General features: G+C 46.2%; 1 protein-coding gene across 2 annotated transcripts in view; it reads left to right on the top strand.

The window, feature by feature from the left end:
• The first annotated feature begins 2228 nt into the window (after nucleotides 1–2228).
• The window catches only part of EMILIN2 (elastin microfibril interfacer 2), a 65716-nt gene continuing 50005 nt past the window's right edge, over nucleotides 2229–17939 (top strand). Inside the window, exons 1-2 of one of the 2 annotated variants that reach the window (XM_064294692.1) lie at nucleotides 2229–2488; nucleotides 3007–3129. In XM_064294692.1, coding sequence (XP_064150762.1) covers nucleotides 2355–2488; nucleotides 3007–3129 — 257 coding nt within the window. In that variant the 5' untranslated portion in view covers nucleotides 2229–2354. The remainder of the gene's footprint in view (nucleotides 2489–3006; nucleotides 3130–17939) is intronic. The other variant, XM_064294691.1, reaches the window with a different exon arrangement.

The raw sequence follows: 17939 nt of genomic DNA, 5'->3' as shown, positions 1-17939 counted from the left end.
AGTAAAAAATGTCTGTATTGAGCAATGTGCTCTTTTAAGATCTACCTTACATGCGATTAAGTTGACAAAAGCAACTCAAAAGATAGGAAACTTTGGGGGCAGTGAGTTTATGTTAACAGAGGGAGGAACAACTCAGAAAAGGAGGGTGAGAATGGTTATACAACTTTAAGACCGTAATCAGTGTCACTGAATTGTACATGGAGAAATTGTTGAAATGGTGTATGTTCTGCTGTGTATACTCTCAAAAACAAAAATAAAATAATTAAAAAAAAAAAAACAAAAAACCTAGTGGATCACAATGGTTTCATCCATAACCAATCACGGGGATGGCCCGGGACAGGGAAGCATTTCGTTTTATTGGGCATGGATTCACCATGAGTTGGGTCTGGGGCTGACTCGAAGGCAGATAACAAGTATAACTCTGATTCAGTGAAAAAGATACCATATTTGACTCGATCAGTTTGACTCACTTGCAAGTTTGCAAATTGCCTGTATGGAAGAGAAAGGTGAGTTCCTGTCAGTTGTAGACATACATAACCTACATTTCCTCCATTCTTTTCTTCTCTTACTCATCTTTATTTCTATGCTGCTTCTTTCCTCCATGAGCAAAAGTGGTGTTAGGATGGGAAGGACCAGGAAGTCACACAGAAAGATACAGATTGGGTTACACGAGACACATCTTTGTCCCTTTCTGTTGTTTTCCCCCAGGGTGGCTCTTTTGAAGGCTGGGATGACTTCAGTTCACTATTTACATGATCCTTCACTAAGACAGTTCATGGTCAGACTATGTCCTTACATGGTATAGTTTTCTGCTTGGCTCTTGTGAAGTTTCTACTTGGGGGAATTTTCTTTCCTCTATTTGCAAATCACTCGAGGGCACTTAGGTTGGTTTTTTTTTTTTTTTTTTTTTTGGTATTTGCAAATCAAACGGCCCAGCAACATCATCAAAACATTTTGGAAATAAATTGGACCAATGTCTTCAGTTAGTAGTGAACATACCAAAGCTTTATTATCCATGTAAGAATTCATAGCCAAGGAACACCCCATTCCAGTTCATTCCGTGCAGCCTGCCAACCCTAATTAGAGAGCTCATTGGACACAGGGCTTAACGCGGCAGGTGTGGGTGCCTGGCCCCAATACTCCCTGAAAATACAGCACTTTGGGGATGACTTTTGCTCAGCATTCTTCTGTGTGGTTTCTGCACCCCAAAAAGGATTGCTGGAGATTAGTGTACCCCAAGAACTGGCAAATCAGACTGAAGAAACTGTAAAGAACAAGTGTCTGGCAGTGTCTGAACTTCCAAGACGCAAAGGCAAGACTCCTGTGGGGTAAATGCCTTTAATATCGAGAGAAAAAGAACAAGTTCAGAGCAGGCCATCAGGTGCAGAGGCTGTGCGATGGCCTTTCAAGAATCAAGTGTAGCGAATATTAGTCTGATGCTATGCTTCTCAGGAAACCCTGGTGGCGTAGTGGTTAAGAGCTACAGCTGCTAACCAAAAGGTCGGCAGTTCAAATCCACCAGGCTTCCTTGGAAACTCTGTGGGGCAGCTCTAGCCTGTCTATGAGTCGGAATCAACTCCACGGCAATGGGCTTGGGTTTTTTTGGCTGTGCTTCAGAAGCTCTGGGTCAATGATGGCTCTGTCGCTTCTGCTGTCCCTCTGCTGCCCGGTGTGTTGGCTTGGAAAGAGTTAAATGGATGCCTAGGCAGAGGTAGGTAAAGAAAGAAGAGGGCCAACGTGCATTTTCCCCTAAAGTCTCCTAAGTCTATGCAGGTTGTGGGGGAATGGCCACGGCTTGCCAGAGGAAGAAATACGAGTCCCCCGGGGACTGATAAAGACTTCCCTCACTCACTCCGGGAAGCCGGCACTCAGGCTGGAGGTGAGGACCGCCAGACTCTTCGACTGCTGCCACTTCCCGAGGGGCCGGAGGCGCGCCTGTTAGAAGGTGGGAGGCGGAGTTCCTCCGCTTCTGGGAAGAGACCAAAGGAATGAGTAATTGAAAATTCTGTAACGTAGACCCTTCTCCCAAACCCTTTGGCCCTTTCACCCCACCCCCTGCCGAGAGGACAGGGGACTGGAGACAGGGAGACGGGGTGGGGGAGTCACGTTTCGGAGAGGGAAGTGAAATAGAGAGGGCGGCACCCCGGGGGACCTGTGCGTCATTGAGGAACCCGAGGAGAAGCGCAGGGCGCGAGCGGCTTGAAAAGGAGAAGTGGGAGCGAGAAGCCGGAGGAGGCGGCCGGGAGCCTCCTGCCTTCTCCGGCTGTGCCCGGGCCGCCTGCAACCTCTTGGCGCTTCCTGGGATCCGCCGCGCTCCAGGCTCGGCCAGGCGGGGCGCGCCCACTGCGCGCAGAATGTGGCGGCGGACACTGCCCCGGCCCGGTGCGCCCTGGCACTGGGCGCTGGCGCTGCTGGCCCTGGGCGGCGCGGGGCTGTGCCATGCCAGCCCGCAGCCAAGGCAGCCAGCGCGGCCCGGCGCGAGGAACAAGTAAGTGCGCCTTCCTCTCTCCTCGCCCCGGATCCGCAAGGCCCCTCCTAAAGCCCTGGGCCCCAGTCTACCCTTCCCGGCCCGCCACAGCGCACCGAAGCGGCCGGGCCGAAGGTTCCTCTCGGGCTCCCCCGGCAGCACCTCCTCCAGGGTGGCCGAGCGCTCCACTACCAGAGCGGGAAGCCCTAGGCGACCTCGCCAGCGCCTGGAGCAGTCCGACTCCGGGGCTTGGGGCGCAGGGAGGATCCCGCGGGAAAGGGCATCAGGATACTACGCCCCAGAATTACAGGAGCCCTGGGACCTTGGGTGCATTTCTTTTCCCTTTCTCGGGCACGCTGTCCAAAGGCGCACCCGCACACCCTCGGCTGTCGGCTTTGTCAACCTCCCGCCTCCGCAGGGGGCGGCGGGCTTCCCGACCCTCGCTTGGTCCGAGGATGCATCCACTGGCCCTTTCCTCCAGTCTTATTGTTCCCTGGATTCACACTGTGTCCTTCTCCCTCTCGCCCCGCCACCCCCAGGAACTGGTGCGCCTACATCGTGAACAAGAATGTGAGCTGCTCTGTGCTGGAGGGGAGCGAGAGTTTTATCCAGGCTCAGTACAACTGTGCCTGGAACCAGATACCCTGTCCGGCTGGGCTGGGGTAAGTGGGGGAGCCGCGGAGCGGGCGGGGTGCGCCGGGCTGGGCGCGGAGGCTGGCGAGGGCTGCAGCGTTGGTAAAAAGCCAACAGCTGAAAAGTTTGAGCGCTGAGCCACGCTAGGGTATTTAAGAAGCATGTGCTGCCGCGAGCGAGGACCGCCGGCCCTGTGCGCTGGGCGCTGGTGATTACCGGAGCTGGGAGAGGACGGACAAAGCCCCCGCCCCCACTTCTCTTTTCTCTTTCAATTTTATCACTAACATAAGGCAGCTGAACCTAATTAGATCCATATTGAGTGTTCTGGGGCGCACAGAAGATTCTAAAATGTATACTGCTAAAAACTTGTAAACGTAGTATTAGCTGAGAGGTTTGCGCTAGCTAATGTTCTGAACAGGCGAGTTTTGTCCAAATGTCCCCATAAAACTGAGGCGTTATAGATCTCCAAACTAAAGTCCTCAGGAATAACTTGCTTAGAAGTGTGGATTTCGGTTTTTGCCAAGTTAGATTTGGGAATTTGTTAAGAGGTTGTCAGTAGAGAACGTTTTTGGAAGAAACGGGGAAGAATTAATCATCTTTTTGATTATAAAGACTTCAGGATCTTAAAAAAAAAACGAAGAGGAAGCGATGCAAGAGATACGAATCTGGTTAAATACACCACACACATCGACTTGTCATCAGAGACACAAGTCTTTGTGTGAAAGTCAGATAGCAGAGTGGGGGCCTATGGGAATGAATGGCTATTGGGAAGCGCTGCGATGGCTGCAGTTGATTGTTTTTCCCTAAGACTAAGTTGTTTGTCTTAGAGCACAATTGTCATTACAGCAAAAAATAGTGGTAGGCGGATCTGTCTTCAGCAAAGCAGAGGGACAGGCTGAAACTCTTACTTCAGAAACCTTATTCCTGAAGGCAACAGACCAATGTTCAGGCATGTGGGGTGGGGGTGGGCAAGGGTCCACCCTACCCGGGCTGCTGGGAAATGGCAAACAGGAAAGGGATAACTCCTGCAAGGCAAAAATGCCCTCCAGAGGGATCCCCACTTTTTAATACCTAGAGAAGCCGAAGCTGGATCCTTGTTGGTCACATTGAGGTGGCGGCAAGTCAGAGAGATGCAGTGCTTTTATTCTACCTGTCTCTCTGGTCAGAGGGAAGCCTCGTGATATACAGACCTCACAGGCCCACCACACTAGAACCAAGACATTTTCTTTAAGATTTTTACATTGTGGTAGAGACGTGAACTAAGTATTCAACACCGTTTGGATGGGTTTGTTTAAAATTAGAATGGAATTATTAGTCAGGAATATTCCTGTTATTTTACACAAAAACTACATTTTGTAGTTGACTATGGTCTTATAATGGAAACCCTGGTGGCATAGTGGTTAAGAGCTACACTTGCTAACCAAAAGGTCAACAGTTTGAATCCATCAGGTGCTCCTTGGAAACTCTATGGGGCAGTTCTACTCTGTCCTATAGGGTCACGATGAGCTAGAATCGGCTTAATGGGCGTGGGTTTTTTTTTACTGGGCTTGTTCAATGAGTCTTAATACTTGTGAAAACTCAAAGATAGCTTAATTTTTCATTTTCAGTTTTAGTATTTTTCATCTAAAATGTAGTTTGTCTTTTTATTCTCTCAAATTATTTTCGCTGTTTGGAAAACCACATGGTGATTCCATTATTGTATTTAACCAAAACTTAGTGAAACAGAGTTGTGGCCAGCCCTGGGGCGTGAACACCTCTGGGTCAGCAGGTTAGGGAAAGGCAATGAAAGCCTACTTTTGCCACCTAGAGAGAGTGAGAAGGACAGCAAAAATTGCTATAAAAAATGACAGCTGTTTCTGTTGTTTATTTCAACAAAGCTAAAAGCAGCAGCCTGGGTATTCTTTAACAATGTCCATGCAAACAATTCAAGTGTGTTTTCACATTTTACGAACTTCATTGTTGTTGTTAGGCGCTGTCAAGTCAGTTCCAACTCATAGCGACCCTATGTACAACAGAACAAAATGCTGCCCGGTCCTGCACCATCCTCACAGTAGTTGTTATGCTTGAGCCCATCGTTGTAGCCACTGTGTCAGTCCATCTCGATGAGGGTCTTCCTCTTTTTCACTGACCCTCTACTCTACCAAGCATGATGTCCTTCTCCAGGGACTGGCCCCTCCTGATAACGTGTCCAAAGTGTGTGAGACAAAGTCTTGCCATCCTCACTTCTAAAGAGCGTTTTAGCTTACTTCTTCCCAGACAGATTTGTTCGTTCTTTTGGCAGTCCATGGTATATTCAATATTCTTCACCTACACCATAATTCAAAGTGGTCAGTTCTCCTTGGTTCATCCGTATTCATTGTCCAACTTTTGCGTGCATATGAGGCAACTGAAAATACCATGGCTTCGGTCAGGTGCACCTTAGTCTTCAAAGTGACACCTTTGCTCTTTAACACTTTAAAGAGGTTTTCATAAATGTGAATACTGTATTATAAACGTGAAATTTAAAAAGTAAAAATAGACTGTTTTAGGTGATCAATCTGAAAAACTTGAAATTAGTTTAAGCCGCTAATTCCAACTTGAACTTTTTCATTAGAGACAGGAAAGGCTTGGCTTGCCTGGTTTTCAACCACTAACTGATTCTTCAATTTTAAGGATTAGTGGCTGAGTGAAAACAAAGGAAGAAGAATTCTTTGTATACTTAAATTAAAGAGGGAGAATTAGCCATTTACTACTGAACTTTGCAGTTGTTGCTGATGAATTCAGAAGCCTGAGTAACTTCTCTCAATCCACAGGTATTGCCTTCTCATAATTTCTTTCTTAGAACCTGAGACCGGGAAGGTTCTTTGGAAACTTGTCCTAGAGTTGTTGTTAGCTGCTGTTGAGTTGGCCCCGACTCGTGGTGACCCTGTGCACAGCCGAATGAAACACTGCCCAGTCTTGTGCCATCCCTATGATGGGTTGGAGATCGGACCATTGTGATCCATAGGGTTTTCACCAGCTGATTTTTAGAAGTAAATCACAAAGCCTCTCTTCCTAGTGTGTCTTTGGTTAGTCTGGAAGCTCCACTGAAACCCGTTCAGCATCAGAGCGACACGCAGCCTCTGCTAATGGATGGTGGCTGCACAGGAGGTATATTGGCTGGGAATTGAACCCCGGGTTCCCCCATGAGAGGCAAGAATTCTACCACTGAACCACCACTGCTCTTAAACCAAAACCAATTGTCGTGGAGTCAGTTCTGTCTCATGGAGACCTTGTGTGTCAGAGTAGGACTGTGCTCCATTGAGTTTTCAATGGCAGATTTTTTTGGAAGTAAGCCCAGTTATCCAGGAATCAAATGTAGTTTTTCAAAGACTTTGGTGGAAAAAAGGAGTCTGGTAATAGCCAAGCAGGTAAAGAATGACTTAGAGAAAGGGAAAATTGCATATTTTGGGACAGAAGTGAAGAAGCCAGGGGAGAGGGAAAGACTGAATATGCTGAGGCTAGGGTGAAGTCAGGCAGGAAACAAGGGCTTGAGGAGGTGGTCAGTACAAGCAGAAGTAGGTGATCTCTGTGCCTGGCAATATCGTTGGAGCACTGAAGTCTTCACTGGCTGTAGAGAATTGCCACCTGTGCAGATTTCAGAAGGATCTGGACCATGTTGGTTTGTATATATGCTGAGAATGTACCAGGTGTGCTAGACCTTCCTGAGCCCTGCAGTAGAACTGGGTGTGCTGGCCCTTCTTCAGCTCTGCAGTAGAACTGGGTGTGCTGGTCCTTCCCAAGCCCTGCAGTAGAACTGGGTGTGCTGGCCCTTCCCAAACCCTGCAGTAGAACTGTGTGTGATGGCCCGTCTTCAGCTTTGCAGTAGAACTGGGTGTGCTGGCCCTTCTTCAGCCCTGCAGTAGAACTGTGTGTGCTGGCCCTTCTTCAGCCTTGCAAGTAGAACTGGGCGTGCTGGCCCTTCTTCAGCCTTGCAGTAGAACTGGGTGTGATGGCCCTTCCCAAGCCCTGCAGTAGAAATGAGTGTGATGGCCCTTTCTAAGCCCTGCAGTAGAACTGGGTGTGCTGGCCCTTCTTCAGCCCCGCAATAGAACTGGGTGTGCTAGCCCTTCTTCAGCCTTGCAGTAGAACTGGGTGTGCTGGCCCTTCTTCAGCCTTGCAGTAGAACTGGGTGTGCTGGCCCTTCCCAAGCCCTGCAGTAGAACGGAGTGTGCTGGGCCTTCTTCAGCCCTGCAGTAGAACTGGGTGTGCTGGCCCTTCTTCAGCCCCGCAATAGAACTGGGTGTGCTAGCCCTTCTTCAGCCTTGCAGTAGAACTGGGTGTGCTGGCCCTTCTTCAGCCCCGCAATAGAACTGGGTATGCTAGCCCTTCTTCAGCCTTGCAGTAGAACTGGGTGTGCTGGCCCTTCTTCAGCCCTGCAGTAGAACTGTGTGTGCTGGCCCTTCTTCAGCCTTGCAGTAGAACTGGGTGTGCTGGTTCTTCCCAAACCCTGCAGTAGAACTGTGTGTGCTGGCCCTTCTTCAGCCTTGCAGTAGAACTGGGTGTGCTGGCCCTTCCCAAGCCCTGCAGTAGAACTGGGTGTGCTGCACACTTGGCCTCCTGACTGCCTGGAACTTTAGCTCCAATGCTTTGGCTGTCCTCCTGTCCATGAACTCCAGGCTCTTCTCCCCATTCCAGGTTGAAGGAGCTAAGAAGCAAAACAACAATTATTGAGCTAATAACTTTTATGTACTTCACCTCATTTAATTCTTGGAACCCCTCTGAGGATTCAGCATGAGTCAGAGGAGGAGGCAGGCACAGGGAGGTTTAATAATTTGCCCAAGATCACACAGCTAGAGAGTAGAAGTGCTGGAATCGGAACCTAGATCTCTCCTAGGCTTTTAAAAACTTTTGGTTCTGTGCCTCGCACCCCAGATCATTAGCAACTCCTGAGGAGGGCCTGTTATTACCTTGCCCCAGATCCAGAGCCTATCTGAATGATCCTCCTAAAAGACTCCCGGGGAGAAATGGGTGCAGCTGAAAAGCTGCCTAAACACCTGGCAGAGCTGCAGGTAAGCCCGAAGAGAACCCAGCCTAGGGGAGAAGCATAAAGGGCTCAGCAGTTTGCTAATCCTGTTAAAAAATGCACCTTCATAAACATTTGTGTGTATGTATAAAAAGCCCTGGGTTTTGTAAATAATATATACAAAAAATCAAGAACCAAACCTGTTGCTGTCGAGTCAGTTCTGACTCATAGCGACCCTATAGGACAGAATAGAACTGCCCCATAGGGCTTCCAAGGAGCACCTGGTAGATTCAAACTGTTGACCTTTTGGTTAGCAGCCAAGCTCTTAACCACTGAGCCACCAGGGCCCTGAATAATTTATGTTGTTGTTGTTAGGTGTTGTCAAGTCGGTTCCGACTCGAAGCAACCCTATGTACAACAGAACAAAACGCTGCCCAGTCCTTTGCCATCCTCACAATTGTTGCAGCTGCTGTCATTCCATCTCATGGAGGGTCTTCCTCTTTTTCACTGACCCTGTACTTTACCAAGCATGATGTCCTTCTTCAAGGACTGGTCCCTCCTGATAGCATGTCCAAAGAACGTGAGACAAAGTCTTGCCATCCTCACTTCTAAGGAGCATTCTGAGTCTACTTCTTCCAAGACAGATTTGTTAATTCCTCTGGCAGTCCATGGTTTATTCAATGTTCTTTGCCAACACCATGATTCAAAGGCATCGATTCTTCTTCATTCTTCCTTATTCATTGTCCAGCTTTCACAAGCATTTGAGGCGATCGAAAACACCGTGGCTTGGATCAGGCGCATCTTAGTTCTCAAAGTGACATCTTTCCTTTTTAACACTTTAAAAGAGGTCTTTTGCAGCAGATTTGCCTGATGCAATGCATCAAATAATATGTAGATTGATAGAAATAAGACAATATGTACTTTTTAAAGTATGTGTCAATAGATGAATTTACACTTAAATGAGTAAATAAGCGTAATAAACACACACCAATTAATCTGAAAGTAGCAAAGAAAGCCAGTACAACCCCAAGGTTATAATTTACTGGTTTTATTCACTGATCCTGCTATTAACTGCTATAACGTGTGAGCTTAGGGAGTCGATGAGGGGTACCAGGGTTGTGTATTGTTTCTATTAAAGGCATCGTTATCAGGAAGACTATTTCCAACCCCCTCAGTGCTGGGCACATCACCACCACACAAGAGGTGGACATGGTGATTTGAAGATAAGCAGCACATGGTTTCTTTTTTCAAACAAGCCTTAAAATCTACACTGCAGTCAAGAACAGTACCGGGTCTTCCGTGCTTGTCTGTCTCTCCTGTCCAACTTTAACAAGCTGAGGTGGGATGAAAGATGTGTAGATAACCAAGTAAAGAAAAGCAGGGTCTCCCCAAGTGCTCTGTCTGTCAATGTGTGGCTTCTTTAGTCTGACCCCTGGAACTTTCACTGAAGGAAGGATCTGATCTTTCCTGCTTCTCTGGTTCTTAACTGCACAGTCGCTTAGACTTTGCTGACTGTAAAGGTCTGTTTGTCTCTTAGAAGCAGAGACTGGCTCAGAGCGCCACAGAAATGTGACCATTTCATGGAGCCAGCTCCCAGTGAAGTCTGCTCTGTAGACTGTTTTGTCTACATGAAGAGCCACCTTTCATTCCGCAATGAAAAGGATCCCATACATGTTAAGGTAGACTTTGGTGTCCCTGGGTAGTGCAAATGCTTATCTTGCTCAGCTGCTAACCACAAGGTTGAAGGTTTGAGTCTACCCAGATGCACCTCGGAAGAAAGGTCTGGAAGATCACAGCCATTGAAAACTCTGTGGAGCACACTTTGACTCTGACACACATGGGGTCATCATGAGTCAGAATCAATTCCGTGACAACTAGTTAAGATATAGTATCAGCTCACAATTTTTTCTTTATACTTAAATTTATTTATTTGTCTTTTGCTGCCTTTGAAAACTCCTGAGAGGATTTTAAAAAATATCCTGGAGGGCTCCTGTATAGGAGACTTGTGCAGTAGTCGGATAATGTCTTATTGCATGATGTTCTCACAATTTTCAATAGTGTTGCAGTTATTAGTAACTTTAGGGAAGAATACACACGCAAAGGCCTTTTAAAATCTCTTATAGAGTGTCGTTGTGAGAGATCATGACAGTCCACTCGGACCCTTGAATGTAGGGGTGGTCCCATAAAGGAACAGGAGCGCAGGCACAAGTCATGAGGAGGCATTGGCTGCCAGGGCCCAGGAATCCTTCAGTGAAAAATGGTTTGCCCTCCCTTAGCTCATTCCCAAGGGCAGCTCGTGGGATCTGAGGAGGCAGAGATTAGGGAATTATCTGGTAGGCGTGGATAGAAAGGGCAGAGAGGAGGCAGCTGCTTGCCAACTGTAAGGCAGGCAGTCGCCCTGTGGTAAGTATTTACCATTTAATCCTCATTTTTTTTTTTTTAGTAAGGACTTTTTTTTTCCTTGAGACAATTGTTTTAATTTATTCTTCAGTATTAAGGAAGCCAGCTCTCTTTTAAAATGTCACTGCATTATGGGATTTTTCTGATTAATCTTAGAAACCATTGGATTTCAAGTTTGGTAGCCTCTGCCACATTAGCACCTAGGACAGTAATGGTGGACCCTGTTCCCTGTGGGCAGACCTGAGCTCCTGAAGCTGGGATTTCTGGTGCAGCATGCAAGCATGGAGAGGTTCTGGCTTTGGGGACACGTTTGGGGAGACAGGGAGATCTGAGTGACTTGGATTATTTCTGTGGGGCAATGACAGGTTGACTTCCTTGGAGTTGAGGCTAATGTAATATCCCAGGGGCCGACTTGGGTGAGAATATCTCCCTAGAGTACATTGCTGTAATGGGATGGGCCCCTTTACATTCATTATCTTTCGTATCCATGATCTTTCATCCTTACAACAACCCTCTGGGTCATTATCCCCATTTTACAGAAGAGGATCAGAGGCGAAGGTTATGTAGTTAGGAAGTGGCAGAGCTTGGATCCGAATCCAGTATGTTCATTTCAATCCTTAGGCTCTTCCACTGCACACCCACACAGCCCCTTATACTGTTGAAACCCACACCCTCAGGGTGAGCACCCTGAGGGAAGAGGTGAGGGCCTGAGGTAAGGCTCTTTGTTGTTATTGTTAGATAGTCAAGTGGGTTCAGGTTCATGGCGACCCCACGTACAACAGAATGAAATAGTGCCCTGTCCTGCACCATCTTCAGCCATTGCTGTGCTCGAGTCCATTTGAGTGCCGAGGGCTTCTCTTCCAGCACTGTATCAGACACTATGCTGTTGAGATACATAGAGTTTTCCTTGGTTTTAATTTTGGGAAGTAGATCGCAGGCCTTGCTTCCTTGCCTGCCTTGGTCTGGAAGCTCTGCTGAAACCTGCCACCATGGGTGACCTTGCTGGTTTTTAAAATACCGGTGGCATCGCTTCCAGCATCACACGGACAGGTGGCGGTGTTTCCCAGCGTCCACTTGGTCCCGAGTGGTCGTGTTCAGGTGCACGGTTGTGGAGAATAGCACTCTTTTTTCTCTTCCTGGACAAGGCATCGTTTTCTTCCACGCATCATTTATGCTCCGTGGCAGTGATTCCAGAGTCGCAGAATCTCCTGCTCAGCCAGTTCACTGCTGCTAGCTCTGGGGATTTGGAGGAGTCCTGTCCATGACATGGCTGTGTTGTTGCCGAGGAGCTCCTGAGGACCCGGATGATAGTCAGGACGATGTCTTCTGTTTGCTTTGCCCCCAGCTCAGAGCTAAGCCTCTGCTGATCCAGGAGTTTCCCACTCTGATACACAAAAGGACTTGGGCTTATCAGCACCTGCCCCTGCCCCACCTCCACTGCGTTCTCTGTGGGTGTTGTATCTCACCGGAATTTTTTTCTATTAGGTTCTTTTTTTTAATCTCATCACTTCTGGAAGGAGCCAACTGCCAGCACCTGTGCTGCTATGGTAGCACACGTTAGGAGTATGCAATGTTACCTCTAGGTGCTGACTTTGAACACTTCAAATCCCATCCAAAGTCCAGTGGTCAGTCTGGAAGAAAAGTTGTCTGCTAGGGAGCAATCTCAGCCAGAAAAAAACAGCATTTTTTTGGAAAACATGGAACACTTAAGGCTGGGGAAAAAAATGAGGGCTAACATATTCTAGAGCCAATCCCTCATTCCTACATCTTCAGGAACAGAAGCCCGCTCAATTCAAAAGATGCCTTCTGTGCATACGGCTTCGGGGAAGTTTTTGTTTTCCTTTAGTTTTTAAACACAAGTTTTGTGAATAGGTTATTATGAGCCTTGCTCCTTGGTATCAAAGATAACCAGTTACCGTGGAATCAGCCCTGACTCACGGCAACCCCATATGTATCAGAGAAGAACTGTGCTCCGTAGGGCTTTCAATGACAGATTTTTCAGACCTGGGTTGCCAGGCCTTTCTTCTTCAGCTCCCTGGGTGGACATGGACCTCCAACTTGTCACATAGCAGCTGAGCGTGTTTGCACGACTCTACTATGGCCAATAACGTGCACTAATTGAGGAAGCACAAGCTAATGTCAGAGAATAGTTGTGAAAAGGGAGGTCTTTAATCCCAGGTGCCCAGACACTGAGCCGCCCCCATTTCTGGTGTGTTTCCTTCTTTGCGTTTTCCGATCTTTTCAGCGCAGCATCTAGCTTGGCTTCCTTAGACTCCTCAGACCTCCTTTCAAATTTCTTTTGTTTTTTTTCCCTTCCTTGGTTCCCAATAGATAAGTTGCTGGGTTCTAGTCCTCTGGCATTTCCAGAATATTTCCATGTCCGTTAATTTATTTTGTTCCCATTGCAGACTCAGCCAGGGGATCGGTAGGGCAGAAAATAGGGTCTGGGGAAAAGAACTTTATCCTTATGTGCTACGATTTCTACCTGTCTTATTCTGGGGCAAAATTAATAAGATTCACATAGAGGTTAGAAACTTAAGGTTTGCTTCTTGAGACAACCTGCCTCCTCCCACCCCCCCAATTGTCTTCCTTCAGTGATCTCCTGTTCCAACCACATTGGCACTTAGTACTTGCATTAAAATTTGGAGGTTGTCAGAAAGGGGGTAGTGGGTGGGGGTAGGTTGTGGAGAACTGTGCTAACCCCTGTGAGGGTGGGGAGACGTTGCCTATGGCCGGCAGTTTAAACAAGATGGTGTGTCCACGTGCTCTGGGGGAGGAGATAGAAAACTTGGCTACTGGCCTGAAGTACCACCACCAACATGCCATGTGACTTCAGGCGATTTAATCTCTCTAGGGTATATTTTATATTATATTATTAGTATTAGGGCACATTTTCCTCATCTCTGTATCACAGGGTTTGGGGGGCCAGCGAGGTAACACGGCTGACAGAGCGTTTGAAGACTGCGCTCTGTTCCTGATGTGAAGTACTAGTTGACCAGTTGCCGCTGAGTGGACTCTGACTCATGGCGGTCCCATGTGGGTAAGAGTAAAACTGCATTCCATAGGGTTTTCAATGGCTAATCTTTGGGAAGTAGAGCACCAGACCCTTCTTCAAAGGCACCTCTGGGTGGATTTGAACCTCCAGTCTTTCAGCTAGCAGCCCAATGCGTTAACCCCCCAGGGACTCCGATATAAGGCACCCTGTACCTACCAGCTGAACACCCGCTGTTTTGATGGTTTGTTTGGAATGTTGTTGCCTCACAGGTGGTCTTCGGATGTGACGACTTTGGATGTGAATCAATGTTTACTAATGTAGAAAGACCGAAGTTCTAAAGAATGAAACAAATAAATTTCACGAACTAAGATAATAATTAAGAAAATTAAATAACTAAAATCAACTTTTAAAAATTAAGTTAAACTCATAGCAATTGCTTTGGGAGCAGAGCCAACTGTGAAGTCCCTTTAGGGAATGAACATCAATTACTATGGTTGGTGGACTGTGACTCCTGCATTCACCTGTGGGTAGTGTTTGCCGGTCCTGGTGGCACACTGGTTAAGCATTTGGCCACTAACCAAAAGGTTGACAGTTTGAAGCCACCAGCCGCACCTTGGAAACCCAATGGGGCAGTTCTGCTCTGTCCTATAGGGCTGCTGTGAGTTAGAATCCACTTGACCACAACGGGTTTGGCTTTGTTTTAGGTAGGTGTTTGAGTGTTGGCGGTAGATAATAAAGAAAGGTTAGCCCGGATGCTCCTGGCGGTGAGTGAATGCTAACTGTCAGCTGTTCATCCACCCAGCCTTGAACACACTTTACTTTAGAAAATATCCTCTTCCTCATACAGATAGTGTTACTTAATTTTCCTGAGCGTGAGTGCTGCAGGAGCTACTGCCTAGAACAGCGACACGGGCTTTTACACACTGTCTTTCAGAGCATGAAAGTGATAGACTTGGGCCGGTGTTCAGATGGCTCCCAGACTGCCACCCAAATGTTCTGATTTATTGCTGGCTGTATGATAGGGTCACTGTGGGCTGGAATTGACTCGACGGAAATGGGTTTGGTTTTATATGACTTTTTACTTCTTAGACTTGGCAGCTTCTGGAGCCCTGGTGACACAGTGGTTAACAGCTCAGCTGCAAACCAGAATGTTGGCTGTTTGAATCTACCAGCCACTCTTTGAAAACCTTATGGAGCAGTTCTATTCTGTCATATAGGGTCGCTATGAGTCAAAATCGACTCTACGGCAGCAGGTTTGGTTTGGTACTGGTCCTTGATGAAGCAAGTTTCTGGGCTTAAAAATAACGATGAGCCACTTGATAAAACGGTGGAGCTGGCCATGACATCTGGTTACAAAGGACAATTTTCCAGGGAAAACCAAGAGAGGTACATAGAGAAGGAAAAATCATGGAATGATTAAAACGGAGCTCACCAACAACTTTTCTTTCTTTTCTACTTTAAAGTAGTGATGGGTGCTGTAAAAGCAGGGAGGGATCAAAGTTAACCAAATTCCTAGTTTGAAAATGCTGTTGAAGCCGAGCTTCCCTGGGCGTGCCATTTGGAAGGACCCAGCTCCTCTTATTACAAGATTAGAGAATGTGCCTAAAAATTATCCTTTGTAATGTCAGCGTTTTAGAAAAATGTATTTTCTTATGCTTTTATTAGACACCCACACATTTGGTTTAAAGGATAATTGTTTAGATGAAACCTCCTCCAGGTGGCCATTTTGATGAAAGAGAATTTGCTGTGTGACTTCTCAACGTTTTTTTTTTAGCTGTTCTAGCCTCTGTACACATTTGTGACTGTACAGGTACAGCCTAACAGGTGAGCTTCATTAGGCTATTTTTTCACAAAGATTTATTTCCTCTTGCTTGAAGTTCTTTCTCTACATGTGCTTCAGAGGACAATGTTAGAGGATAATGAGGACATAAAAATCATTTCTAAACTGTAGTGGTTAGAATGCAGTTTGTTTTTATGCTAACTGAGGTTTTTCCACTCAACCCTCTTCCACATATCTTGAACCAGGAGGATGAAAGCTGTGGGCTCGGTGATTGCAACAGAACTCAGAGCGGGGGTGAGAGTTTCACAATCCTACCCCTTCTTTACCACTAAAGCTTCTTTCTGGTTCCTGTTAGCTTTTAACCCCACAAAAATCTCACCATGCTGATTGAATGAAGGTCTTGAGAAGGATGGCAGAGTTAAAAAAAAAAAAAAAAAAAACCCAGCCCAGTTGCTGTGGGGTCAACTCTGACTCGTGGCAACCGAAAGTGTGTCAGAGTACAGCTGTGCTCCATAGGGGTTTCAGTGGCTGATTTCCCAGAAGTAGATCTCCAGGCCTTTCTTCCAAGGTGCCTCTGGGTGGCCTCCAACCTTTGGGTTGCAGCCAAGCATGTTAACCATTTGCATCACCCAAGGACTTTAGACATAGCCAAGATTTTCTTAGTATTTTGGAACATTCCAGAATTTTGAATTGGGTCTACTATCCCGACAAGTGGTAGATATGTCTGGAAGACCTACCTTGGAGGTTTTCCAGCTCCTTTCAGCTGGGCAGCAACCTCACTGGCCAGGACCCAGCTTGGTCCTGATCAACAGCACATCCATTTTCCATCCACTGCCCATTGCATCATCTTCTGGCCACTTTCAAGATATTTGGGAGTCATTCTGTTGCATAATTGCAGAAAACAACTAGCAAGATAAAACACAGATTTTCTTCTCACCGATGCTGCAGGAAGGAAAGCAGAAATACCATTTGTGATCTGTTTCTTTGATTTTTTTTTTTTAACATTTTATAGGAAACTCTGGTGGCGCAGTGGTTAAGAGCTACAGCTGTTAACCAAAAGGTTGGCAGTTCAAATCCACCAGGCATTCCTTGGAAACTCTGTGGGGCAGTTCTACTCTGTCCATTGGAGTTGCTGTGAGTCGGACTTGATGGCAATGGGTTGTTTTGGTTTTTTATCTTACTTTAGGTTAACAGTTTACAGAACAAGTTAGTTTCCCATTCTACAAATTTACACACAGCTTGTTTCATGACATTGGTTGCCATCCCCTCAATGTGTCAGCACTCTCCCCACTTCTACCCAGGGTCCCCGTTTCCATTCACCCAGCTTCCCTGCCCCTTCCTGGATTCTGAACTTTGCTTTTGGGCAAACACTGCCCTTTTGGTCTCGGAAGGTTGATTGTTCTGGGGAGCACGTTCCTCACAGGTGTTACTGTTCACTTTCTAGGCTGTGATTTGTTTTCTGAACCAAATAGCAAGGTGTTCTAAACACCGTTGTCCCAGAGAATCATCACTGGAAAAGAAATAATGCCTATTCATATCACTTTTTGCTTTATTTTCAAAAATATTAAAATAGATTTTGACATTTTATGTTATTTTACATAAAATGGGAGATTTGAAGGCAGTTATTTAAAAAAATCACGTTACGACAGTCTTTCTTAATCACCGATCCCATACCTTCGTTGTTGGTATTTGCCTTTGAGTCGATTTTGACTCATGGCGACCCCGTGTGTGCAGAGTAGAACTCCACAGGGCTTTCAGAGCCGGGACTTTTTGGAAGCAGACTGCCAGGCCTGTCTTCTGAAGCGCCTCTGGGTAAGTCAGAACCTCTAACCTTTCGAGTAATAGTTCATCACTTAACCGTTAGCAACGAAACTAACAACTGGGCATGAATTCCCACTCGGCAAAAACGATGTGTTGTGTGTATGAAGGGTAATCTTGTACATTAAAAAAAAAAAAAACTCCTTTAGAAACTCTGAAAAAGACTTAATGATGCCAATGTTGGTTTTGACTTAATTAAGATACATTATTGGATAGTCAAGATAGGACTATCTAGAGCTTTGCTTTCATAGTACTGAAGAGATTTTAAAATACCCTAAGGATCCCTTACCCACTGTGTAAGGGCTTGGCTGCTGACCAAAAGCTCAGCAGTTCGAATCCAGCAGCCACTCTCTGGAAACCCTGTGGGGCAGTTCTACTCTGTACCATAGGGTTGCTATGAGTCGGAACCAACACAACAGTACCTAACAACAACAATGCTGAAATACTTTTTTTTTTTAACAGCTTTATTGAGGTATAAATTTATATGCAATAAACTGTACCAAATTAAACTTGTATAATTCAGTGCTTCGGCATATGTTTATACCAATGGAGTCAATAGCACAATGAAGATAGTGGCTATATCCACCACCCTCAAAAGCTTCCTTGACCCCTTTGTCCTTCCTCCCTTGTGTCTCTCCCCACATACCACCACCCCCAACAAGCAACCAACCACTGTGGTTTCAGTAGGTTAGTTTGCATTTTCTAGAGTTTTATGTAAATGGAGCCATACAGCATGTAGTCTTTCGTGGTCTGGTTTCTTTCATTTAGTGTAATTATTTTGAAATTCGATGTTGTTGTACCATGTGTCAATAGTTGATTACTTTTTATTGCTGAGTAATATTATTCCTTTGGAGGTACATAC

Source organism: Loxodonta africana, chromosome 11 (genome assembly GCF_030014295.1).
Source record: "Loxodonta africana isolate mLoxAfr1 chromosome 11, mLoxAfr1.hap2, whole genome shotgun sequence".
NCBI classification, from domain to species: Eukaryota; Metazoa; Chordata; class Mammalia; order Proboscidea; family Elephantidae; genus Loxodonta; species Loxodonta africana.
This window is presented reverse-complemented; position numbering and strand designations above follow the sequence as displayed.